Source organism: Styela clava, chromosome 4 (genome assembly GCF_964204865.1).
Source record: "Styela clava chromosome 4, kaStyClav1.hap1.2, whole genome shotgun sequence".
NCBI classification, from domain to species: domain Eukaryota; kingdom Metazoa; phylum Chordata; class Ascidiacea; order Stolidobranchia; family Styelidae; genus Styela; species Styela clava.
In genome coordinates this window covers 9,239,730-9,266,503 of record NC_135253.1, presented here as the reverse complement: position 1 = coordinate 9,266,503, position 26,774 = coordinate 9,239,730, and the positions used below count along the sequence as shown (strand labels likewise).

At 34.4% G+C, this 26,774-nt stretch overlaps 2 protein-coding genes across 3 annotated transcripts; one reads left to right on the top strand and one right to left on the bottom strand.

Annotated features, from left to right (window-relative positions):
* Nucleotides 1–5,425: 5,425 nt before the first annotated feature.
* On the top strand, nt 5,426–7,185 carry LOC120325725 (bile acid-CoA:amino acid N-acyltransferase-like). Its single transcript, XM_039391848.2, has one exon. It carries the CDS (start codon nt 5,825–5,827, stop codon nt 7,082–7,084), a length of 1,260 nt encoding a protein of 419 aa, XP_039247782.2. The 5' UTR covers nt 5,426–5,824; the 3' UTR covers nt 7,085–7,185.
* Nucleotides 7,186–11,282: 4,097 nt separating this feature from the next.
* On the bottom strand, nt 11,283–21,895 carry LOC120325724 (glycogen synthase kinase-3 beta-like). Of its 2 annotated transcripts, none has more exons than XM_039391845.2 (14): nt 21,836–21,895; nt 21,366–21,414; nt 20,637–20,807; nt 18,689–18,784; nt 18,286–18,380; nt 17,951–18,034; nt 17,215–17,325; nt 16,538–16,668; nt 16,037–16,143; nt 15,533–15,630; nt 14,858–14,953; nt 14,034–14,220; nt 13,189–13,263; nt 11,283–12,708 (listed from the first exon to the last, which is right to left on the bottom strand). In XM_039391845.2, exons 3-14 carry the CDS (start codon nt 20,794–20,796, stop codon nt 12,629–12,631), a joined length of 1,320 nt encoding a protein of 439 aa, XP_039247779.2. In that variant the 5' UTR covers nt 20,797–20,807; nt 21,366–21,414; nt 21,836–21,895; the 3' UTR covers nt 11,283–12,628. The 2 variants fall into 2 exon arrangements, with proteins under 2 accessions (XP_039247779.2, XP_039247781.2); XM_039391847.2 differs by having other exon boundaries at nt 21,359–21,414; nt 21,836–21,889.
* Nucleotides 21,896–26,774: the final 4,879 nt, after the last annotated feature.

Below are 26,774 nucleotides of genomic sequence, written 5' to 3'. Positions count from 1 at the left end.
CCATTCCAGCTTTCCAAGTGAGCAAAACTTCTTAGATATAGAGATTATTTTGTTTCGTTACAGGCGCAAAAAGGCAGGTACTACAGTTAAAAAAGACGCCGAGTAGCAAAAGCGAGCGGAAAACGGACGCGAAAGGCGGCGAGAAATATGTGCATTGGAGCGTATCAGGAAATACAATCTTTTGCCTGTAGTCTTATGGAGTGACGTCAGAGTTGCCTATCATGTTGCTTCATGTCATTGGTCTGTGCAACCGATATTGAGGTAGGCCTTATTTCTCAAATATTTTTTAATATACCGAAAAAACAACCGGGGCATTGCCCCGGTTGGCCCTATTGACGCGCCGCCACTGCTATTAGGATTACTAAAATGAAAGAATACTAGTCTAAAATAACATAAAATCCGTGATAAACTGCCAACTATAAATAAGGACGTATTTTTGCGATTTATCAAACTTGATTTGTTCCTTCGCACTCGAGATTATTCTTAAGCAAGATATCGCCTTTTAAAAAATCATAGGGTCTGGGCAAAATACGATTGATTGAAATTTATTTTATTGCATGCGGCTCCGCCAGTAGTTTCAGAATGAAAAAGAAGGCACATCACGCGCACAATTGACTGTGTTTCGATTTTACAGTTACCGGTACTACGATGAATAACCAAATAACCAAACACCAAAATTTGTGATTTGCAATGCTTATAAAAGCGTTTTTAATCTGACATGAATCTGCTGAAACCAAAATTATATATAATCTTCAATTTTAAGTTTTTATATATTTTAGAATGCCGATTTTCAATCAGGAAATTTGAGCTGCGGATTTATCCCCTTATTGATTATTATCTTTAGCATTTCGTCGCCGATGACTATAATATGGTAACATGCTTTTCACATTGAACTCATAATTCCCCACGGGAACAAAAAAGCAATTATCGTCGTCATTATGGAACAATACATGTATGTGCCGAAGGAAATTTTTGATTTAGGGAGAATAAAGACAGGCGTTAAGATGTTAAAAAACATGCCATGCTGACAAAAGCAATTGGCAATCGTAACAAAATGCAATCGCGCACGTTATTAGCGGCTTTTAAGTCTTCCGAAAATGTCAAAAAAGAAAAGATTCGACCAATAATTTATTAATATACTTGTCAAGTGTCAAATTTACAGCTTTAGTATATATAATTTATCTTTGAAATTTAGATTTATTTATTACTTGTATTAACCCTATTATAAAGGATTAGCATTCAAATTATGTAAAGTACTTTTAACTTACTCAGGAATATTAATCGGAAAGTAACAGTTTTAACATTTCTTTTGAGGTTCCGTGAATAATAGCCAATCTTCTCAAGGGCTCCGCAACACCAAAAGTCTGAGAACCCCTGGTATAGACAACGAAATGGATCTTCAGTCATATTCCACTGTTTTCAAAAGATTCGGAACGTCACGCAATGTGGATATCATCTATTGATTGGCAGGACTGCTTGGTGTCAAGTCCAGAAGTCATCTCGCTTGTGTATCACTGTTTGCGGACAGCAATTCGTTGATGGTGAGTAATAATGTGCCGTTATCAATTTCTTTAAATATTCATACGCTTCCTCATTTCAATAGAAAGCAGATGACAAACTACTGTTATTAGTAGGCCTACTTGCAGACTTGACTTGGGTAAGGAATTAATCATCAATTGCAATAAGGTATTGTTTCCCTAGTTAGCAGGTAATCTATTAGTAAAAGTGAAAAGTTGAATAGATAACCCATATTAATTGATGAATTCGGCGTATTGAATGAATTTAATTTTATCCCAAATCATAGGCTACCATATTGATGTTGTGCATGGGAGCTTGGTATGGTCTAATACAGAAATAAGTTAACGAAGGATAGGCATGACTAGAAGTTGATGAAGCAATGGGGATGAATGAATGCAACAAAAGGTGGAGATCATTAAAATATAGGTTCAGGAGAGAATGGCAATGGGGGTTTTAAAAAATGGGATTTTTGGCCTCTAAAGGGAAATACCTGTAATTATATTGCCAACAAGCTATATATATCTTCAATCGCCGGATTGTGATGGTGTTGTAATAAAATGTATACAGATAGCTATATATATATATATATATAGCTCAAAAGCGATCGAAACTAGTTTTTACACAAGCCCTGATAAGTGTAGAAAATTTTGTTGGGATTTCACGCTATCCGTCCGGACTAGGCCCCATAAAAAATGCTCTGTACGAGGGGTGCCCAACCTTCTTTCGACCACGATCAACTCAAATTTTCAAAATAGCTTGCGATCGACTGATCGGTAATAAAGTCATACACAAAAACGAATGATTACTAAATGAGTAGATAACTGCACACACGCATACAAAAATGCCACCGCTGCCAATAAAGTATATCAGTATATCAAAATACATATTCATCGCCTCGGAACGGTTTCTGAAATAGTCGCCACAAAGAGCCGACTTTTTCAACGGATAATGATATTTTTTTGCGCTAAGTCATCAATACATACGGGTATATTTAAAATGCATTGCTTTAGGTGATACATTGCGCTCACAATTGACTGTTTCAATTTACAGTGACTGTATGGTTTCTAAAAACAATTAAAATGATTATTTAATAACTGGCCTTTCCCGCTGGTTTCCTATTTCCGTACAAGAAAAAAAGTAATTATATATTATTCTTCCTCTAGCACAAGATATATATATATATATATATATATATATATTGAGAGAAATTTGTGATTAAGGAGGACTAAACACCGAAGTAAACTTGTTTACCCATTGAAAAACACGTCACGCTGGCGAAAACAATCGTCAATTTTATCAAAATGCACACGTTAGCGTTACTAGCGATTTTTCATTCTTACAGAAATTTTAAAGAGGGTCGACCCCGAACTGTTACCGTTGCAAATAAAATTATCAGAGTGAGACAATAGGTTTCGCAAAGAGCAACAGAGGTTTCAAAAAATTTACCTGATGCACAGAGATGGGGATGGGAAAAAGTAGGAGACAAAATTTTACCAAGATGAATGACTATCCCTGGAGCAGCAAAAATTTGCACAGAGCTGATTCATTGTGGCTGCAAGAAAGGTTGTGCTGCTCGCTGCAAATGTTTCCGTGCTGATTTAGCATGTACACCACTATGTCTCTGTGATGGGGATTGCGGAAATAACGACTGACATTGCAAAATTGATCGGGGGATGCTACTGTACATGTGTGCCAAGTTTCATGCTTGCATCCAAAAGTGCAGGAGTATATATTTAAATAGTAAAATTGCCCCCACTAGTTATTGGGGAGTCTTTGTGGAATATATTTTTGGAAAATATAATTATTTCAATCGTTTTTCTATTTATTTCTTTTTGTAGCATTTACATAAAGCGACGTTAGATATAGATTAAAATAATCAACGATTCCAGCCGAGTTTGAGCTGAAATGTAATGCAAGTTTTCCGTTTTTATCTGACTGAGATACTAATGTCAGAGTTAAGAGAATGAATTTATTTTTATCAATATATATATATGATGACGATATGATAGCTCCAAGATAACAGTAATCCGTCAGTTATGAGATATAAATTTTATATTTTCACCAGCTTCACGAGGCTATGAGTTTGAAAGTATACCATTGACGAGGGCAGTTAATTGAGCACAAACGGAATTACATTTTGAAAGTGAATGTAGTTTAATTTATGATTCATGACAATAACATAAAATACAGGTTGTGCGACTTATAATCGTGTTTGGTCAATAACGATACCTCGTTTCCATGGTAACAGGTATTCTGTTATTAGGGGAAATAGTCAAAATGCACTTCTGATCATATTTTTCACTTCTTATATACATATTGGTTTACTTATCTTGAAAATATCCTTTCCTAAAGTAATGTTTATTTCCCTTTAATAGCAATACGGATGGTGCCTCGTTTCCATGGCAACGAGGTATTTTCTTGGATGGCACCATATCCAAAATCTTGTAATGTGTGCCAAGTTTCATGCTTGCATCCAAAAGTGCATAATTTCATCATATTCGAAGTCTTATCCGCTGGACTACCGGGGATTGAATGAAACGTAAAGTGTGCATGAAGAAGGTGGCATTTTTGAAGAAAAATGGGAGTTGCAATATTTCTGCATTTTTCAAAAGTCTGAAGCTCATTATTTGATTTGTCACCTTTCCATCAGTACTTAGGGTTAGTTTGGATACCTATAATATTTATTATCCGGATAACGGATATATCCGGGTATTCCATACTTTAACTACCCGGTTAATCGGATAGTTACTGCTAAATTTAGAGAACCGATTCCACGAGATTTTCGCGGTGAATTGACCAAAAACTACCTGACATCTATTGTGAAAAGGTCAAATTTTGAAATGCTACACAAATTACATGGAATCCGAAGTGTTGTAAAATAAGTCCTCAAAATTCAAACTGGTTTATTCCATCATGAAATCCGTTTCTTCAACACACGCAACAACCAAAAGTCACACCCGACCAAAAAGCAATAAACTCACATGCCAGACGTCAGGTCATATGTAATAAAAAAAAAATTGAGTTTATTCTGTAGTATTTTTGTAAATTTTAGGTCTATATATTTAGATTAAGTCCTTTTTAGTGTATGTATTGATCTTTTCTTACCAAAAATTTGTTCAAAAATGTTTTGGATAGTTGTACATAAATAATTATGATTTTTTGTAATAAATACAGTAAATTGCAATAATAGTGAAATGCAAAAAATTTAATTGCATCACAATATATGTCACAAACTACACCTATCTAAAAATATGCTCTAGTTATACATTATCAAAGCATATCAAAAAGCACAATTCCCCAAATACAATGCGGCCATCGAAACCCCTACGAGTTTGACACCCCTGCTCTATCAGGCTTGCCAAGTGACGAATACTGTATGAGTGTGTATGACGTATTTGCAAATGTGCAGTACTGTATTCTTTCTGTTTTAAAACACACAACAAGCGCTGCATGGAACTTGTTCAAGGTAATTTTTTGGGGTATGTTATTAAATGCACTCAACTTCACCCGCGATCGACTACTCGAGACGTGGCGATTGACATGTTGGCCACCTCTGCTCATATACTGAGCCTCGTTCGAAGCGAATGTGTGGATGACGCATATAATGCTCAACTGTTTGGGGTTATGTCACAAAGTTGGTGTTACATACGTTAGATTTTCACATACTACGTGATTTTTCTGGTAAGCGCATTGATGCAACAACACGCATTATATTCACGTAAATTCAAATTATTCTTCGAACTGACGTAATGATAATCGATTCGATTTTAGAAGTTAAACCGTGCATAAAGATTGACCTCTTTTGTTAATCAAAGTTTGAAAATCATTCTTTACGCAATGCGCGCACCGTGATTTTGTATGTGCTCATCGATTATAAGTAGTCTCTATGCGTGGCTATTAGTACCAGCTTTTTCTAGAAACGGAAGCAAAGAAGTAATACTGCACAGGTTTCGATAAAACATTACAGGGGGAAAACACGTTTATGATGTGCAATTTACTAAAAGCATACAAGGTGGTCAATCAGTGTGTAGAAATATTTCTTATTGGTGTAGCAAACATCAAATGATGTGCGCAGGGAAGTCGGGGAAAGTATAAATACGTTTGAGGCAATGTTTTTAAACTCCACTAATTTAGTTATTATTGCATTATTTTTTTTATCTTTCCTTAATTTGTATGTACAATATGTATTTTCGGCATGTGTAAAAATAAACTACTGACTGTACTTTTGCGAACTCAAGATAAGTTACATTTTGGTTTTGTTCATTAGCCCACTAGATTTTTATTGCATGTACCAAACTTAGGTTTTATGGCAGAACTTATTGCCCCTTTGACATCATTATCCGACGAACTTGTTGAAATAAAAGTTCAAGGTTTGAAACCGCAACAAAAAATTACAATTCAATCGTGCCAGACTAGTGAGAGAGGGCAATTGTTTCATGCTTTTGCTCACTACATCGCGAATGAAAAGGGATTCGTAGATGTATCGAGTGATAGGTCACTAGGTGGAAGCTATGTCGGTGTTGAACAAATGGGTTTGTTTTGGGCAATGGAGACGCCAAGCTACGCTGGTAAAAGTTATGGAAATCTAATAAAACAAAATCCTAGTACACCGGATGAAGTTCAGTTGAAGTTATACGATAATTTTATACAAGAAGAAAATATTCGTAACTTTGAATCAATTGCCTCTATAATAATAAAACGTCAGTATATCAACGAAACATTCGACAGGATACCAATAAACAACGGTGACATATGCGGTACACTTTTCAGGCCCCCTGGTGCACTAAAGTTGCCCGGGGTTTTATATATCAACGGATATATTGGGGGAGTCTCGGAGTTCCGTGCAGCTCTTTTAGCAAACCACGGTTTCGTTGTTCTTACGCTTGGATATTTCAAATGTGGAAATAGACCAGACGAATTAAAGTATGTAGACCTTGATTACATAGAACGTGCGGTAACTTTTCTCGTGCGTCACAAAAATGTTCTTGATTGCGGTATTGGAGTTTTCGGATTTTCACTTGGAGGGACGATGGATTTAGCAATATCGGCATTATCACAGAACATCAAGTGTGCTATTAACCTATGTGGGATGACATACGCATGCTTGGGAATTGACATTCATTACGGAAAACGAGTTTGGAAATCAGTCGAGTTCGATGAGCGGAAAATATCGATCAACAATGGATTTCAAGACCACGCTAAAACTCATACTATACCTTCGGCAGTTAACAATGAAAAACACATGCCCGATTTTTTCATGTCGGATGCATCGTTTCTTTTCATCTATGGAGACGATGATGGCTTAATGGACTGCGATGAAAATATGTCTCTTGCGAAGCAACTCTACCAAACATCAGGTCATAATCGATGTAAATTTGTAAAATATACCAACACTGGACATTTAATTTGGCCTCCTTTTACTCCTCCAATTAAATACACATACCACGGGATGGGACATTTCGGTATACCAACAGATTTTGGGGGTACTATGAAAGATCATTCTGTTGCTCAAGAAGAATCGTGGAAGGAAATAATTGGGTTTTTCAGGGAAAACCTCATTCGTTAGGCTTGGCTAGTGTTATTTTGGCGAAGTAAAAGTTTCAATTTGGAATAACAGAGTTCCTAAAACCGCAATGATCAAAACCGCAAATCGACCATACGATATGGAGAAGCACTTCGTTGATGGTGAGTGATAATGTGGTGATAGTGTGCCGTTATCAATTTCTTTAAATATTCACAAGCTCCCTCATTAAATGGAAAGCAGATGACAAACTACTGATATTAGTAGGCCTAGGCGTGGGCCTACTTGCAGTTGCAGACTTGACTTGTGTAAGACAGTAAGGAATTAATAATCAATTGCTATAAGCCTTATAGTATAAGGTATTGTTTCCCTAATTAGCAGGTAATCTATTACTAAGTGTGAAAGGCTGAATAGATAACTAAAGCTTAACACCATGGGGCCTGGAAAAAATAACCAGAATTCAATTGAATTCGCCATCTAGGAATACGCTCGCCACCGCATCTCTGATTACCCTGGTAGTTTCACAGGCTTCAATCCCATGCGGGGATGTGCGAGAGGATTGCAGCTCTACTCCCACCGAGGGTGGTTCACATGACCGCTGATCGGTTACGACCATTCCCCACCATCCAAGTCCATGCTTCTGAAAACAAAAAACTGGCTCTCCCCCAGATAAATCCTATCCTAAGGGTGCTTGTACAACTGATCCAAAATGTCTTTTTATTGTCATTGGTAAAAAAGATATGCTACCCGGAATCAAATTCATTTACGATTAGTGGCTGTGGTGAGATATGGACATACATTTCACACTCCTTGATCGTTAGATTTTATGAAAACTCTATCTGTATCCATTATCTTACAGATATGGGTGCAACCATGGAATAGATGGATGGCAAGGTATAAGTTGCAACAAGACCACAGTGGCACAAGACTTCAGCTTGCGTGACTTGATAATACATCCTCAGTATCCATTTATTGATGCTTATCGTAATGACAATGTAACTTGTGATTACTGTGGATTGGTGGAGATAAAGTGTCCATTGTGCTTTAACGAAAGCAACTTCAAGGCGACCCTATCAAGAAAAAAAAATTGTTTCGATGGGTCTGGTAGTGAAGGTTTCAGTCTAAAGTTGGACACCGATACTACAACCAGATACAGTTGCCAATGCAACTTAGCGAGGCGTAATATTGCGACTTGTGATCTGAAAGAAAATTCTGATGGGTAGCCGGCAAGCCGCAACATTTTGTTTAAAAAATATTATGAGATATGACTTAATAGTCTAAACTTTTATTTGAGAGGGGTGTAACCCAAGCTAATTTGCCAATGGTATTCATGGTAGGTACCAAATGTATCACACACTTTACAGTAATTATAAATTATATTTGAAAAATAAAGCACATCAAAAATGTATTTTTAAAAAACAATTGGTTTTATCTGCAGATACTAGGTTGACCATTTCAATGCTAAATTTTCTTTAGTCAAAAGGCACACTTGATTCGCAAAGATTTGTGAATGCGCACAGTACACCAATTTGTCTAATGTTTTGATTCCATAGGCAGGAGGTTGTGGATCGGTGCTGCTCAGGATGGGATATTTTTGCCTATAAATGCATATTACGTGTTTCACATGAATCCATCGTGCTCAGATTCGACTGTTTTCAAGGTCTGAAGGCTCCAACAGCTTAATTTTATCGCCACACAAGAGAATTTTCAGTGTGGCATGCATGGGTCAGTTGGAGTCACTGACCTCAAGATATCTATAAGCAAGGATAAGATAACCTGGAAGTAACATTCCATAATTTAGAGTAAAAAATGTATCTGCCTCCACAGCCCCTCCAAATGGAAGATATGATGCCTCGGGGGTAATTTCTATCAAATATTTTACAGTATTATGGTTCTAGTGAAAAGGGCAAAGGGGTGTAGGCGGCTTCTTTTAAAGTGTGGTAGGTCTAGTCGAAAGACACATTAAATTTTATGCTAACAACTGCAAAGTAATATTGCAACGCATACAAGTTAACAGAATTTGTTGAAATGGTCCTGCCTTTTGCCTATCTTCAAAATCCCCCTTTTTCTAACTATTCTCTTCCTCTCTGGGGATGGCGAAAATTCAAATATCGATGGGACATATAAGCAGCTGATAATGGGTTATCTCCCCTTTTTCCTGAAAATAAATTAAACACTAATCATTATTTGACAGTGCCAAGTTTGTGTATCAGATCAGTCATAAATTACCTGCTAACTAACAAAACAATCAGACAACACCTTCTGACCATTAATGAAGATTTCTTTCAATTTAAAACGCAACTATGCCTACCAATGTGGGTAGTTTTTAGAATAGAATTCATCTGTGGTTGGGGACAGATTACAAGGTGCAACATCGTACGATTACCATTCTATGTCGGGATTAGTTAGCCAGTTATTTGTTTTAGAAGCACGGACTTGATGGTGGGGGATGTCGTAATCGACCAGCGGTCGTGTGAACCACCCTCAGTGGGAGGAGAGCTGCAATCCCCTCGCACATAACTATCCCCGCATGGGATTGGAACCTGTGAAACTCCCAGGGGGATCAGAGATGCGGTGGCGAGCGTATTCTGAGATGGAGAATTCAAACTTTAGTTATCTATTCAACTTTTCACACTTACTAATAGATTAACTGCTAACTAGGGAAACAATACCTTATGGCAATTATTGATTAATACATTACACGAGTCAAGTCTGCAAGTAGGCCTACCAATAACAGTAGTTTGTCATCTGCTTTCCATTGAAACGAGGGAGCTTATGAATATTTAATAAAAATTGATAACAGCACATTATGACTCACCATCAACGAAGTGCTGTCCGCAAACCGTGAAACACAAGTGAGATGGCTTCTGGACTTGACACCAAGCAGTCCTGCCGATAGATGATATCCACATTGCGCGACGTTCCGGATCTTTTGATGACAATGGAATATAACTGAAGATCCATTTCGTTGTCTATACTATACGTACAGCCAGCGGAACAATACGAAATAACCATTTTCAACAGCAAAACAAAACGGAAACGTATAATCCGACTTGCAACTGACAGGAGCCAAATGGACGTTTTTGATTTACTGCCGTCCAGCAGTAACAAAGTCACGTGACCCGTGCAAGTCCTCTATATATACGTAATTATGCGTGTAACGGACACGTTTTCTAACGTTTGTATGCTTTTCACCACCTTGTAATTATTGCACCAACCAATAGGTATTGCCGTAATGGAACTGTGCAGCTTTCCATCATCAATTCCAATTTCCAAGCTGTTTCTCAGCTTGTTTGTTTTTCTTTCACGAAAAACGCGCAGCTTTATTTATAAGCTAATCATCTGTGTTTTAGAATGATTTCTATCCTTGTGTGCTTATTGACCTCTGATAACTGAGTGATGAGTTAAGATTGGGAATTGCTTCGCTAAACTACGTAGGTATTTAGGTAAAAACACGAAGGATAGGGACCGGTGTCTCCAAAATGTGGTGTCCCACTTGTCCCGGAGATCTGGGACACGGGACAAGTGGGACACGACATTATGGAGACACTCGGGTATGGACCCTACACTATATCTGTGAGTTCACTTCATAAAAAATTAGGTTTCTATGTTCTGCTGTTTTTTCAGGATTTCCTAGGTTTGATTTGTTTGCTTTCTAAATAGTGTTGCGTTTTCATAATTGTCAAAAAAACTGTGTGAATTTGATGTAGGTGAGATGTCAGCATATAAAATATGTCCAGCAATTTCAGATTCGTAATTTTTTTGAAATACTGTACTAAGTCATTGCATGCATTGCAAATATAAAGAAAACAGAGATGTTCAGAAATTGGAAAACATAGGGCAAGCAAATGAGGACAACTTTTCTAGGCCGTGGGCGTCGCCAGAATTCATGAGCAGTGCGCCACCAATTCCGGGCTTGGAGAGGATACGCATACTTTCTGCTGCTCTCAGCAATTTTTCACCGTAAAATCGGAAATCCACGAATGAGAACGAGACGGACAACAGTTTCAAAAGTCTGGTCCTATTCGAATCTTCAGATGATTGTAAAAGTCGCTCCCCATACGTTAACAAATCCAATGATCATTTTTCTAGTAACCCAGCAAAAAAATCAGTAATTTCCGACGTAAAGTTGACAACAGTTTGTCACAGGTCCGCGCGTCCCAGCTTCAAACTCTAAGATTGTAGTTGGTTCCAAACTGATAAAACATGAACCCTGGACTAGAAGAACAAACCACTACACAAATTGATAGCTCGTTCACCTTATCCACGGGGGAGAGTTACACATTTATTTACTGATACATCATCATAACATATTTTACAATATACTCAAAACGACGCGAGATAAAATCCACAAATAAAATACAAGAAAAAAAATGAGCACGAAAAATAATATTTCTCGGGCAAAGTTATCACTTTTGTATATTTTTACAATTTCGTAATGAAGCCAGTCCTTCCCTAAATAAATCTAATCTTGCTATAAAGCTTACAGTCTACCTACTTCTTGGTGTGGATGAATCGGAAAAATGTCATAAAAAGCTTTGTCAATTTCACTAAAAATCAATAGAATGGTTGATGTACACAGAATATCAATATCAATTGCGAGAAACTGGTAGAGGGAAAATTCTGTACAGTACATATTACAACTACGACAAAAAGAGTACAAAATGATACATTGTTTCAATAAATAAAACCAAAACATAGTAGTGGTAGAGTAGGTATCAGACTAAAAAAAAAAGACCAAAAAAATTATGATAAAAATAAAACATGGCGAAAGACAATAAAAGCAGATGAAGTTGTGCTCTTTTCGTCCTCACAGATAAAAACCAGGGTAATCTAGTAGATGGATAGTAATCAAAAATTAAAAATCAGAAACTTTCACTATATAGAATATAAATTTTTGGCTGATGTATTTTAGAACATGAACCTAGAATCCAAACAATGTTTTTTTGTACAAAAAATTAGCTAAGTTTTGTCAAAAATTCACTTTATAAACCTTATTTCATAGCAGGAGTGCAGGGTATTTTCAAAATTAAAGAAAAACTTGTTAAAGACACTGCAATAATAAGGAAAAAAAAGTCAACAAAAAGCCCCAAGCAATGGTGGGACTATACCCTTTCAAAATAGGGGTCAAAAAACTTTACAAAGCAATGCCTTTCTGATATAAAGCTGACAAAAACCTCATTGAAATATACGACGCATTAGCTTTCAGTATATCTGTACAAAATTCTAAATTAATGTGAGAGCTATGTGTAGAATCATTCAATGAGTGATCAACATGGCTAGAATCATGCGTGCGCAATACTAGATAATAATAAAAAAGAACAATTACAACAAAAAAATTGTAATCTCCACCTCGTTTTTGGTATCTTCAATCTAACGGACTTGATGAATATGCGGTTACAAACTATTTTCCAATATTTACTTAATTGTTATTTAAACCAGTGAGTTGTAAAAACAAGTATTGAACGATATTGATCATCTCATTAATTGACTTAAAATGAATTCTTAGCATTATAGTTATCTATGTATTTTGTAATATTAAAACAAAGTAAGGAAGGAATGTGTCCTTTCTTCATCTATCCATTTGAATCATTGTCTATTCAGCATGGCGTCTTTGTCGTTTCCGCTGGTCAATTTATCTGGATGCTCCTGATTAGTCATGTTATAATCTGTGTTAAAAAAAGGGAAGATAATATTAGACTAGTCGAAATTAAAACGCCAAAACTTCATCTTTTAAACTCCTATTTTAGGGTTCACTTGTACAACAATTCCCTTAAAATTACTATTACACACATAATATAACTGATAAAGAATTTAGCACGAAACTCCCCCAACAATTCTAAAAAAACAACAACATATTATATTTTTACAAAATAGCGAGTAAATTTTCAGCTTCCATTAGATCACAGTCTTACTTCATCAGACAAAACAAAGATCATATTGACCTCGGAGTCAAGTTACTATAATAGGTTTCGAAATGAAGGCAATGGAATAATTTAGTCCGTCTAACTAATCTAATTGGTATGGGAGATTTTGGTTTCATTTATATGGTTTCCTTTGTTAGTTTAGAGCTTGTTTGTAAGTTTTGCTTTTTTTTTCTCGAGTTGATATATGTACAACATATATATATATATAAGAAAAAAACAAACCTGTAGGACTCGACGATGGGTTACGAACGTGCTGAGGTATTAAAATATTATAGAGCGCTGATTTCTGTGACAACTCTGTAAGAGTAAAAAAATTATTGAATATCAGGTACAGATAGCTCGAGAAAAAAATGAAATAAATAAAATGCACTATTATCCAAAAAACAATTTTAACTTCATATCACATTATCCACTCATTGCTTCACCTTCAAGTGAGCTCATATGAGTTTATGAGACATTTTGATACCTTCAGTCTCCATAGATGCACTGCTGACAAGTATCATTTTCGGAACGAATGGAATTTTAGCTATTCGGCATTGTTACTATCCATTTTGTTACACCCTGGGTGAGGTGGTGGATGTAAATGGGGTTTTTACCTGAGATTGCAGATAAGATGTTAAACTTGCTATGCAAGCACAATTTGGTTCAGCATTACAACCACTGGGACTGGGAATAGAATATTCAAATCGAATAGCAAATTATTGAATCGGTTCAGATGAAAATTCCCAATTGTCACTATCTTGTTTTTTCTTCCCGCCAAAAGTCCAAGTCAATTCCCCAATTTTTTCTATGCAATTCTGAGATATTACTCTTTTCTTCCTAAGGAGGTATTGATAAAACTTTATTTTGCACGTGAACACTAAACATGGCGCCTAAAAAATGAAGGTTCATTCATTCACAGTAAGTACCAAATATCCTGTCGCACTCACAAAACCATTTTCCACAATAACTGACTTTGACTTTCCTTACTATAAATAAATTAAAAGAATAGATTGATGAATGTGGATCATCTTTTCTCTATAAATGGTCGAACACATCATGAAAACCTGAAATCAACAAGAACTGACCTTGTTGGGCAAAATTGAACAGGGGAGGAAGTGGCTTCCCAGCAGGGAGCGTAGCTTTCGGAATACGTAGTTCATCGAAAAAACTGTGTGCGCAAGATTCCAGTGGCAGAATTCGAGCACCTGGCGAGTATTCCAGTAAACGACTGCAAAGAGCAATTGCTTCAGGTGGTGTTCGAGGCCTAAACACCTGTAAAAAATTGGATAGTCAAGTATATGTCGCCATGGGAAAGAGGGCTCTCCAGAAGTGTGTGTGTAACAATATGGCGCTAACTAATTTTGTTCGCCTACTTTACACCATGTAGTGTAGGAACTGAAAACCTATGGGCAGGGGGTATATTCACTTGGCTAACACACAGACAGTCCTCGAACTCGTAATGGAACTAAAATAAGAAAAATCAGAATAAAATTATGCCCTAACCCCAACCTGATACACACACTACTAGAGTTCCAGAAAGATAATGCTTGTTGGTTGAGAAAAGAGATGAAATGTAACACGGCCACAAGAACGGCACTCATTATTGAAATATTACAGCTTATATATAATTATTTTCCCTTTCCTATTTTTAAAGCAACCAAGTTAACTTCTTGACATTCACATTATGAGCCTTATACAAGTAAGTACCAGTAATAACTAGGTAGGAGTTAGATGATCTCAAGTAGATGTTCATGGCTGACAAGACCAAAATTCTCTAATTTTAGGAATTTTTTAATTGAGCGTGTCTTAAACTTAGGGTTGAGAAGACGAACGACCTGACTCAGTAACTGAAATGTAATTAACATTTTACAGTTTTGTTCTGATTAACATTGAAATAATAAAAAATTACCTTCGACCATGGATGTGCCTTAATTTGTGGGAATTTGAATTCTGTGTAATTTGGATTCATCTCACGGATTTGTTCGCGAGTTGGAGTACCTAATACCTGAAACAAAAATGAGAGACATCAGAAGTGAAGCTATACAATTTAAATATATAGCGTGGAGTTTGTGAACAGCATACGTAGTGATACTACCAAGTGTTTACAATTTACAATTACATTTACAATTTGTAGACATTTCAATTAAGGCAGTACAGTGGTGCCAATATGAGTCGAATAAGTAAAGTTCCATATGGTGGCCCTGACATTTTGGCTTTTTCTTGTCAAGATATCATAAAGTCACACAAACATACTGTTTATCAAATGGAGTCCTGCTAGTTTGCAACATTTATTAGCGTACTTTACTGAAAATACTATGAGTTCTATAGCTAATTCATAAAGGAGAGGTAGTCCTCAAAACGCTTTGCAAACATCAAATTAGCATTTTCGAATTCAAGTGCATTTGTACAAAACCAAAATAATTTCCAGTGTAATGTAAGAGTAGTGTTATGAATTCTGGATTTAATTATCTTCTTTTTTTGGTTTGAGGTCATCAAATTGCATGATTATTATTGACTTTCATTCAAAACTACGGTTTCTTTTGTATATCCCAACTCTTAATTAATGTAGTACACTGTTTCGTACCTTGATGATTTCAACAAGTTGATCAACACCACTGTCACCGGGAAATATTGGTTGTCCTAATAATAACTCTGCCAAAACACAGCCAGCAGACCAGATATCTGAAAAACAAATTGTTAAACCATGTTTAAAGACTAATATTACAGATTAAAATATTAATATATGACTTAGTTCAATCATAAACATCTCAGCTGTGTTACAGGGCGTCCCAAAATAAATGAACCCAATAATTTGATTAACAATTTTGTGGGTTGTATTCATTTTGGGACACCCTGTATTTAGGTATGGTATTATAAATAAGTAAAGAACAAAACATTCAAACTAATACTCCTCGATTTGATATATATGAACTGCATAATATATAGTAATCCCTGTTAAAATTTTTGATATTTCACAACCATTATTAATTAGCAAAACATGAGTCATCATTTTTACCATCTGATTTTTGATATTTCAATATAAAAATACTAGTCTTATTTATGAAGTTAACAACAGACTGCTACATACCTATACTTGGGGTATAATCAGTAGCTCCAAATATAAGTTCAGGTGCTCTGTAGTAACGAGAACAAATATATGATACATTTGGCTCACCTCGGACAAGTTGCTTGGCACTGAAAAACAAAAATAAATTGATAACAAATTGCACTAAAAATAAACATTTTGAAAGACAATGGCAAAATTTGATCTCTATTTAGGTAAAATATATAAATATGGGAAATTCTCACACATAATTTCCGGTACTTCGGAAATTCTATCGAAACTATTTCCATTCACTCCACTACAGCTTATCTTGATTTCATTAATTCAACAATCCTTGAAATACTAACTGAGCCAGCATGATTTAATAGCTGGAACCAACAACTCACAAACATTTTTCCCAAAGCATAAGCACAGTACACTTTTCCAGCAATTAGAATGATTAATAAGGTAAAGAACCCCGGAAGAAAGTTTATCCTAGTTGTCAAAATATCTGGATCCAGATTCACTTTGATGCAAACAATTTACCTTCCAAAGTCACAAAGCTTTAAAACAGCGGTTTCTGGATCAAGCAGCAAATTCTGAGGTTTTATGTCACGATGACAAATTCCACATGAATGAATGTAAGCAAGACTGCGGAACAGCTGATACATGTATAACTGAAAAGAAAATCCAATGTGTATGATAGATGGATAGTGCTATTGCAAAGAATATTTAAATATGTTTCTGTTTGATTATAGAATTTATGGATATTTTCTATAAAAGAGCTGGTTGAGTGTACATTCAATGATACCAATTTGTATTTTTTTTTAATTCAATCAGAAATGTGGATGTGAACCATTGTACAATTTAAAAAATTATGAATTTGTAGAATCATCTTATTTTAAATTGGAGACTGGAGAGTGATTATTCAGTATGATTTTATAAGAATAAAAAAATGTGGATGATATACTAATCGAATGAATGACATTATCAGATGGAAATACTTTTATAAAAATATGGAGACTTATCTGCATCGCAGAACCGAAAGTTGAGAAATTACATTATAGCACAAAATCCTGTACAAATTAATTTTAGCAGCTTTGCGAAACCTATTTTATGTATATACCCAAATATCAATTTATGCAAATTCATTTCCAATAGCGCTTCCAACAAACAAAGCCGGTATTCATATTGAGTCATTATATATACCTAATACTACACACCTTGACAAAAAGAATTGGAATAGTCTGTTTATTTTTGCTGAATTGTCTAGCAACTCTGTACACTGTTTCTGGAACATATTCCATCACAAGGTTGAGATAAAGTTCATCTTTCTGGAAAAGATATGCGAAAAGGTCGTGGTAATTAAAACTTCAAAGCTCTCGATACGAAAAATAGGAAATATAACTTTTAAAAAGAAGCTATCATAACTAGGATCGTGCATTCAGATAAAAATTCATTTGACAAACTTTTGAAAAAAAAAATCGGAGATGACTCAAACTTCAAACATCGGGGTTGAAAAGTAATGTGACCTTAACTTCAACCTAGAGAAACCCCAAGCCTATGAAAGTTTTTTTGCTTTTGATGAAATAATTTAAGTTAGTTTGACGCTTGTTTTGTATATGCTGAGAGCTTTTACTATTTCTTAGTCTAAAATACAGATATTATACTTAGTTTATAATCTATACTTAGGGTATGGCTCTGATTTCAAATTCTGGCTACACGAACCACCATCATACTTTGGATTAGAAACGAACATTTTCATTGTTTTAAAGAATCATCTTTCCTTATTAAATACACAAACTTTTAAATAAAATTACAAACTATTAATAATATGGTAAAATGGTGGTGGTCTTAAAAAAAATGACCAAAATCACAATAACCCCTATATATTTTGCCTTTACGCAGTATATAAACTGAATTGTAGAAAATTGTTAGAATACAAAAGCAAATACAAACCTTTTCTCCACTTGAGTAGAAAAAATATCTCAAACTGACAATGTTGCAGTGATCTAGCTTTCGCATTATTTGAAGTTCGCGATTCTATAAGGGAAAAACACCTAATTTCAAAATCTAACTTTTGACAGTCATAATTGGTTTACATGTTCAAATTAGGATATTTGATCTGACTTGTAATCTAGCAAATTTTGCATTCTACCCAAACATTTTTGATCAAATATCATTTCTATGCTTGTTTATGCATAACATGGTCCCACAATGTAATAGCCATTTATATAAAAAAACAAGTTATTATTGTATCAGTATTCTAGTTCATTCACAATTACAGCAAATACCTTGAATCTTCTATCTTGCAAAACTTTTTTAATCGCAACCATTTCATTGTTGTCTGCGAGTCTTGCTTGATAAACGACACCAAAGGATCCATTTCCTAAAGAAGAAAGAAATTCATATGGAATGATTTCAAAATTTGTTTTATTTGCAACAAAGATTCAAGATCCTTACTATTGCGCAACGTCTACAATATAACAGCGGTATAATATTAAATACAGTGTTGAATTGCCACTGGTATAAGATAAGAAAATGATTAGGATTCTGGGAATACAATAATACCAAATACTAAGATTAAATGATGCAAAATTAAGTCGAAAATAGAGATATTTTATACGGTAAAGCAAAAGAACATATCAATCCATCTACATTGTAATGTAAAGTAAATCGACATATACCAGTAATTACCTATAACTCTGGTGTCTGTATATGAAACTTGTTGCTGTGTTTCTGGTCCGTGTCCTGGAGTTGCAACAACAGTTGTTATCTTACCTTCTTTCTCGCCTGAAATGAAAAACATTTTCAGATGATATTCTTAAATTCTAGTCTTAATAAAATACATACAATTTAGCAATAGCTCATTTCAAATTGTTATCTTGGAGCTCAAGACTATCTCCCCCTAATAGATATAAAAATACAATCACAGTAATTCATATTATACTACTTTGAATGCAAAATAAAAAGGCATTTTTTTATAGGCCTGGGATATCTTTTTATCTTTAGAAAAGTACTAGAGATTGTGACTTGAAAAACTGAAAGATGTGTATACCCTGCTAAAACTGATTGAACACAATCACCAACAGCATGATTTGGGAATCCTGGGAATATTTTAAACACAATCAGAACTTACTAAAGAACAGTGAGATATCAATAATGTACAGTACACCTATACATTAATACAAGTTGTGAAAAATTCCTAGAGATCAACATGAAAATAGTGAGTTTGAAGAAGTTTATTTGAATGTATAATTTCCTGATCAAATTTTAACATTTAAAATATGCTTAGAATATATAAAATCGAAACATACATATGAATGAGATTAAAAAAAACAGGCTATACAAAAACTGACATCTATTGCCACAGCAGCAGCATTAAACTTCTAAACAAATGAATACTTCGTGTAATAACTTCGAGAAATCTATATGTAAATTTCACCTATGAAAGCTGAATTAAATAACAAAAATGTTCAATAAAAGTAGCCTATTTCATTTTGTAGAATAATTAAACATAGATATATTTACAATACAATGTTACAAAGCTAAAGCTTTAGTAATCGGTGACAAAATTCTGATTCATACATGTTATATTCTGACAGGTATATCAACTGATTCAAGCCAAAGCAATGACTGGCATCACCATGTCATAAATCATGTACTTTTAATTTACAAACCTCATAATACTGTGATGGTATCATAATGAATTGAGTGATCTTTAGAAATAACCATTGTTACATGTTACAGCCGTCTCAAACTTTTAATCGTTTTGTAATTGCTTGTCACAGGATATTATGAGGATGATGTTTTATAACCAAATAATATATGAAATTGTATTAAAATTCTACCTCACGTACTGTTCTAATTTGGAAAGCGTGAATATTCACGCTTCAGGATAACTACCTCGTGAATCTTGTCATAAAGTATGATTTCTCAAAATATGATATCAGGATTGGAAAGACTATTTCAAGTTTGGTATATCTGATCAGATTTATTACACCAATACATCAAATACATTAGGATTATATTATTATTTTTTGCGATTCGTTTCAGTGAGCTAGATATTGTATATTTGTTGAATTAGAACAAGAAAATTTGTTTCAAATTAGGCATAAATTTCAGTCAAAAATATTTAATAAGAATTTCACACAAATCTAAGTTGTAATATAACATTTCCAATAGATGAAAGTTTTATAACTTCATTCATTGCACCAGTTTTACCAGTCATATTCATTTTATTTTGAAATTATATGTTTTTTTCTAGAAAAAGCCTACAATGCATGAAATTACTTTAGCCTCAATACATTTCATAAACTTCTAATTTCAATGAATTTGTGTATTACTTCAATATTAATTAACACCCAAACAACAAGGCCATTATAATTCATTCTGATCTGGCACACAACAAATAATAAACACCTAGGTGATACAAGAGTGATAATTTATCTGATATGTCGCAAGCTAACTCAACTTTCGAGAGCAAATCTAGCTGGCATCCAAGTTCTATCATTGATTACGATAAAACTAAGCTCTTATTGCACTTAGAGGCACTATAGGTATTATCTCTTACATGGCATTTTAACAAATAGATCCCATGCATTATGTTTATATATAATATTTATCAATAAAAAAAGTCACTTACGGCTGACTTTCATATTTCCCTCAAATTTACGAGCATGGTTAAGTGATGCAAACTGTGAGTCGCCCTTGGGTCCAAGCAGCTTTTTGGTGCTAAACGACGTTGCAGCTGACAACCTATCACTGGTATTAAACGTTTCCACCCCTCTTGAACAACTACTCATAGTAAGAAAACCTAAAATGAATATTCAGTATTATTTATGGATGCAAGTATCAAAAAATTCTACTTCAGTCTGCGATATTTTTCTAAAATGCAATCTATCATTTATTCTATGTGATTTAAAGAGTCTTGCTGCATACTAACACAAACATATTTCTGTAACGTTTCGTCTGACTTCTTCAGACATACATATTTCAACTATGTTCAACATTACAGAAATATATTTGTGCTAGTGCGCAACAAGACTCTTAAATCACATAGGTTAGTTATCTTTACTTTTGCTACAGCATCCTTGCAATATATGCATACGGATCAACAGCGGCACAACAACATAAAAGAAGGATAAGTGGTTTTAGTCTCTCAGAAACCAAATCATTAGCATAAGGTATCATTTATTCTTTCTGATACTAATCATTTTCTTCGCATAATCAGAAAAATAAGGCGATGTATTATACAATTTTATACAATATTTAATTACGCTCAAATATGACATTTCGCATGTCCTTTCTAACATCAATAGCCTGGTCCACATTCAAATAATATAAATATAGAATGAACAATAGTACCTAGTACCTTTTTGTAGAAATCAAACAGCCATTTTCACTTGAAGTTGAAATTAATTCTAAAAAGCATAATATTATTGAATAACTAAGACATAAAATACTCAATATTTATATATGGTTTAAACTTTAAACAGTAAGATAACTGATATTTCACAGTATTAGATAATTGGATTATGGGTGCATATTTAATACAATAAAATGACAAAAAATCCAAATTAACAAAGTAATAAAAAGATTCCTATTGGTAATAGAAGACTTATTTTATTAACGACTTGGATAATCAAGATTACAAACACCATACTGATAATTTATGCCATTGTACAGAGTAAAATTTGGTACATATAACAGATACAAACTTTTAGTTTAAATGGCAATTATATAAAAAAAAAATATAATCTGGCTATTGCTGTAGTACGAAAATTGTTTTAACAAGTTGAAATTATCCCATAATATTGTGATATTCAAATGAAAATAACTCACCAGATATATTAATTTGTAAAATAATTAAAATCAATCAGATAATTACCTAAAAACCTGAAAAAGGGAGAAGTTTTGGTCAAGATAAATCTTCCACTCATTGCAATAAGGTAGCCTAAATAAGTAGTATACAGACTTGACTTTCGGGAGAAATGATAACTAACTAGACAGATTTAACTACATGCAGGCAGATAAATATCGTGTCATATGGGTCAAGTTTAGTTCATGGATTACCGGTACATGGTTTTCAAATAGACAAAGAGAGAAAATACAAATTTAGGCACTATAGGAAACTCAACCTAGGCATAATATTAGTTAAATTTAATCTCTACAACAGTGAAAGACTTGTTCTAGACAAGTAATCTTGGTATCAAGCACTTTTCCTGGCTATACATATACACCAGGCATGGCCATAACCGAATACTGGACTATTTCAAATAAATTATAAAATACCACAATACATAAATTTATTCATTTTTTTTTAATAGGAATTAATAGTATCAAGATATACAGATGGCATGTACGATATGATCAAAATTTGGGATTTTCTTGCTTCTAGGAATAGAGAATCGATTTATACTTATGATTTTGGCAAGCACAGAAAAAAAGCAAATAGGCGTCCAGAAAAATGTTTCAGATTCTACAGTAACATCAGGGTCCCTGACAACACACACACACACATTTTGACACAGCTGTTTTTTGTCAGCGTGAGTGACATTCAGACCATCAGCAATGTCTGAATGAAGAGCTAAATTACATCACTTCCCCCTAAAAAATTTTATGTTGACGAGGTTATACTGTTGCGATTTCGGGTCTCATGTAGTTTCTTACCTAACACACTTCTAGTGGGCGTAGCATGAAATTTTTTTCACGTATCAATCCTAACCCCCACCTGACTACACCATCCAAAAATTACGTCATTATGACGTCACATTGATGTAATAGAGCCCTTCAAACTATACGAACTGCCATCCAAGACGCGCAAACGAGCACCCGAAATCGAACAGTTAGTTCTCTCGTCGCAACGATTCCAATAGGAGAGAGACCGATAACGTCAGTCAGTTTTTTATCGTCGGCGCCAATGCCGTTTCGGTCGATCGTGCGTATATTTGGCAAGCTCTATGCCGTGATTGTGATGTCGTAGTGATTTAATTTTTTGATGGCGTAGTCAGATGGGGGTTAGGATTGACATATCAAAAAATTGTTATGCTACGCCCACTAGAAGTACGTTAGGTACGAAACTACACGAGACCCGCGATTTCTATGTCATAGTTAAAATTGTGACCAGACCCATCAGTATAGCCCTAAAAAAACATTATTAGTACTTTGATATCTGTTACCAAATGATCAATCCAAGGGGTTTTCGAACTTCAGTAAAAAAAGCCCCTTCTTAAATGCTGTAAATGTTTTCGTCTTCATCACTAAAACTGAATGTTTATTATAAAATACTTTTTAATTTACTGATTTATATTATTGAATACAATATAATGTGATTTTGTCAGAGAATTTGGAAATGGGTTTAACCTCAATAAGTTCTTCGATTAAAGGTATTGTTAGTTATAGAAAAAATAAAATTGTGAAAAAGGGTAGGCTGCTATAAGTGCAGGCCAAAAGAATTAGATTGAGCTATGCTTTTGAAAGTTGACAAAACTGAAGAACCAATCAAGTCTTTCTTTATCTTAACTTTTCAAACACATTGGCTTCCATTTTTGCATTTATTTTTTGTTGAAAATAACCCATTATACCGTCAGAAAAATGCATTTAATATACTTATTCATTTATTTAAAATATAAATTTAAAAAGGAAAATAAAATCAATATACTGATATACAAAAATCTGGAAACAGTAGACGTAGATTGGAAAATTATGTGTCTCTGTTTTTTATTGGCAGAATTAAATTCATTTCAGTTTCAGAAGCATGCTGAATGAACAAGACAAACTTTGGTTATAAACCATTATTAGAAAAAATGGTTCTAGCGAAGTACGTCGAACAAAAATGTGATAAAAATAGGATAGGATTTATAAATCATCCTGTGACTGCGTAATTAACGCGAAACAAAAATCCAATGTGAAAATACAACCTAAATTTAAATTTTTCTTAAAAATAATAGTCTGGTCTCGCGCGGAAAGCTATTGTTACTCTGTTTGGCATGACGTGCTCAGTTGAAAATTGAGTGGGTTTGCTAAACGCGTCTGTCAAGAATTTTAATCTGGACCAGACGGACTTTTTGAAAAAAAAAACGTGAAAATTTCACATCCATTTTTGGTTTGGCGTCTTTTAAGGAAATCGAAAAATGTAATGAAATCCACAATATAACACTTGATGGTCCTAAGTTACGGGTACCAAAATACTGTAATAACTAAGTTAAGTCAATCAATTTTAGTAAAACTGTAAAACAGTAAAAAGACATAAAATTCCAAAATTAGACGTGTCTACAACACAGCATTAGCGTAGTCAGTTCTGCATTCCGCCTGTAGGTAGGCTATAAATTATGCTTTATGACATTTCGGATTTGGCTATCACTGTATCAAGTAGTACGGTAACATTACCATAAATTGACATTTAAAAGTCCCAAAATTCGACTTTATCGACACTATAACTAAATAGTGGGTTTTTAGAAATATCATGTGTAAATCTTACAAAGCTGAGATATGGTAATCCAAAGATGACACTAACGATACTGGTAGTTGAAAAGAGATTCCAACCAAGCGCGGCGCAAACGCCAACGAAAAAGGCGACGCCAGAGCAAACTGCCATTCGCTTTCCGCGAAAGCTGTGCCCAAGAGAAACAATGGACACGGTATCTGTGCGCTGTTTCATCGATTATGAAACTTATGGACTATTTTTCGCAAATAACTCATTTCGCATCCGAGTTTTATTAAAGAGCGAATAAAACAACTAAAACTATCTTTTAAAAATATGGATAAAATAAATAACAAGATCAAGTAGCCGAAATGGACTATCATTTAGTATATTGTTGAATTTTAAAATATTAACACCAACAGAAGAATTTAGCGCACCTTAAATGGAAATTCACATTACGAATCTAACAAAAGACAATGATGGCGTATCATTGCCGTACTTAAAAATTATAACCACAAAATACACAACAATAAAATACACAATGCCTTTCACCCCGATTCACTGTGTACTTTTTCTCTTAAATATATTACGAATGTTTCAATTCTACTACTCCTTCGCACATACGCATGTTCGGTGACACACTTTCGCCACATTATTATAATATATTTAGTTTATTTTGCGATTGACCCCACCCCCTCCACACACACTCGTATTACAACGAATCTACCTAAGAATCCTCCAAATTTGTTATAACTTTTTGTAAATTAATACTGAATTATACAACGTTCAACATTTCCCATTAGTAACCCTCAATCTTGCATCTTAATCATCCAGGAGAAAATTTCGGTAGTTGACTTGAAGACCGTTTGCGTGGTCGTATGTATTACTCCCGTTCATAACAGAGCAGTTTATCGCTGTTACTTTTGTACAATTCAATATTGTTTCGATGACTGCATTTGTGGTTGAAAAAATAACATAGACTATTTATCTTCCTCTCTCCCTTCGGCGATGAACGAATATGATTATTATAAATTAATACAATCAGTCAACTTCGTGATTTTTTGTGCTTGGTTTTGTAATGATTCTGAAAAGTTGTTGTGGGTTGATAAAGTTTTTGCGTATGGCGACAAAAATATCAGGAAATGTGCAAAATTATTTTAGACAGCCTTACTAAAACGCTTGAATTGTTCTTAAACTTTCACTAGTACGTAGTCATGAGTGACAGTGTTAGGTGCGTCGCTGATAGTCCGGCAGAATCGGGCCTTAACATTGTTTTGGGACATAAAGTTTTTTTTATTGTTTAGATATAATGTAGAATTTGTAGATGACATATATAATGATACCCAGGTGGGTGTGGAGTATATAATGTTGAGCACTTTTTTTAAATGGATTTAAAGTATTCGTACAAAGATGACGCACATCCTGAACCCTAACCTGGTAAACATACGATGTTCAGGTTGTGCGTCATCTTGGTACGAATACTTCAGGAGCGCCTTTTTGTTAAAAACAATTATTTCATAACTACATGGTTTAGTTTTGCATACATAGTAACATTAAATCTCCTTACAATGTCAGAAATTCAATTTTAGTAGAATAAATGGTGGTTTATTTCACTAATACAAGCCAAGATCCATCGACAGCAACTAGCCACTTTCTATTGCGCTCTTCAAACTACATTTGCGTTGCCGCGCGCATTTCGTTTTCCTAGTTTAAGCTTTGGAACTTGGAAATATTTTATTAGTTGAATTGGATTGGAATATTTGACCTCGTCTTTCACTCCGAACAAGGCCATGTAAAACCATCCACTGGTATTTAACGATGTGTAACGTGTTTTCTTTTGAAAGAACCGGAACCTTTCAGTGCTGCATTGACTTTGGCAAAATTAATATATCCTTGTGGAGATAGAAGGTATGCGTATGTGAAACCGAGATGTGCACCTGTTATGCCAACATAGTTTAGTCAAACATTTTGAATGCTAGTACATCACACACATTTTCCTGCGTGCTTCGGTTGTACGTAGTAACGCGCACATTTTTGCGCACATGCATCAAATTCCACTTGATTATTGATCTATAGGTTTCTGACGAGCTTTTGTGTATGATTTCATTCTATAGAATTGTATGCTGTTCTAAAGAATACTAGTTTCAGCTTTTTCATTTATTCAAACCGCGTGTTGAAAGTAAGTTTTGTAATATTGCGTGTTGGTTTTCAACATCCCTAAATCGGTGATTCCAGTAAATCTTTAATACAAAAAGATCAGTAACATCTGCAATAAAAACAGCAGTACCCACTCAAATGTCAGCTGGGGGATGGATACTCCTAGTATCTGCTCCATCGCGTGCCTCTTACAGTCCAGTT

Bases quoted from the DNA above. Each gene is read 5' to 3' on its own strand.
- LOC120325725 (XM_039391848.2), top strand. From the start codon at position 5,825: ATGGCAGAACTTATTGCCCCTTTGACATCATTATCCGACGAACTTGTT.
- LOC120325724 (XM_039391845.2), bottom strand. From the start codon at position 20,796: ATGAGTAGTTGTTCAAGAGGGGTGGAAACGTTTAATACCAGTGATAGG. The intron at 16,144-16,537 runs GTAAATTGTTTG...TTTGTTTTTCAG, and splicing joins AAGCTTTGTGACTTTGGAAG to TGCCAAGCAACTTGTCCGAG. The intron at 14,954-15,532 runs GTACGAAACAGT...TTTTTGTTTCAG, and splicing joins AACTTGTTGAAATCATCAAG to GTATTAGGTACTCCAACTCG.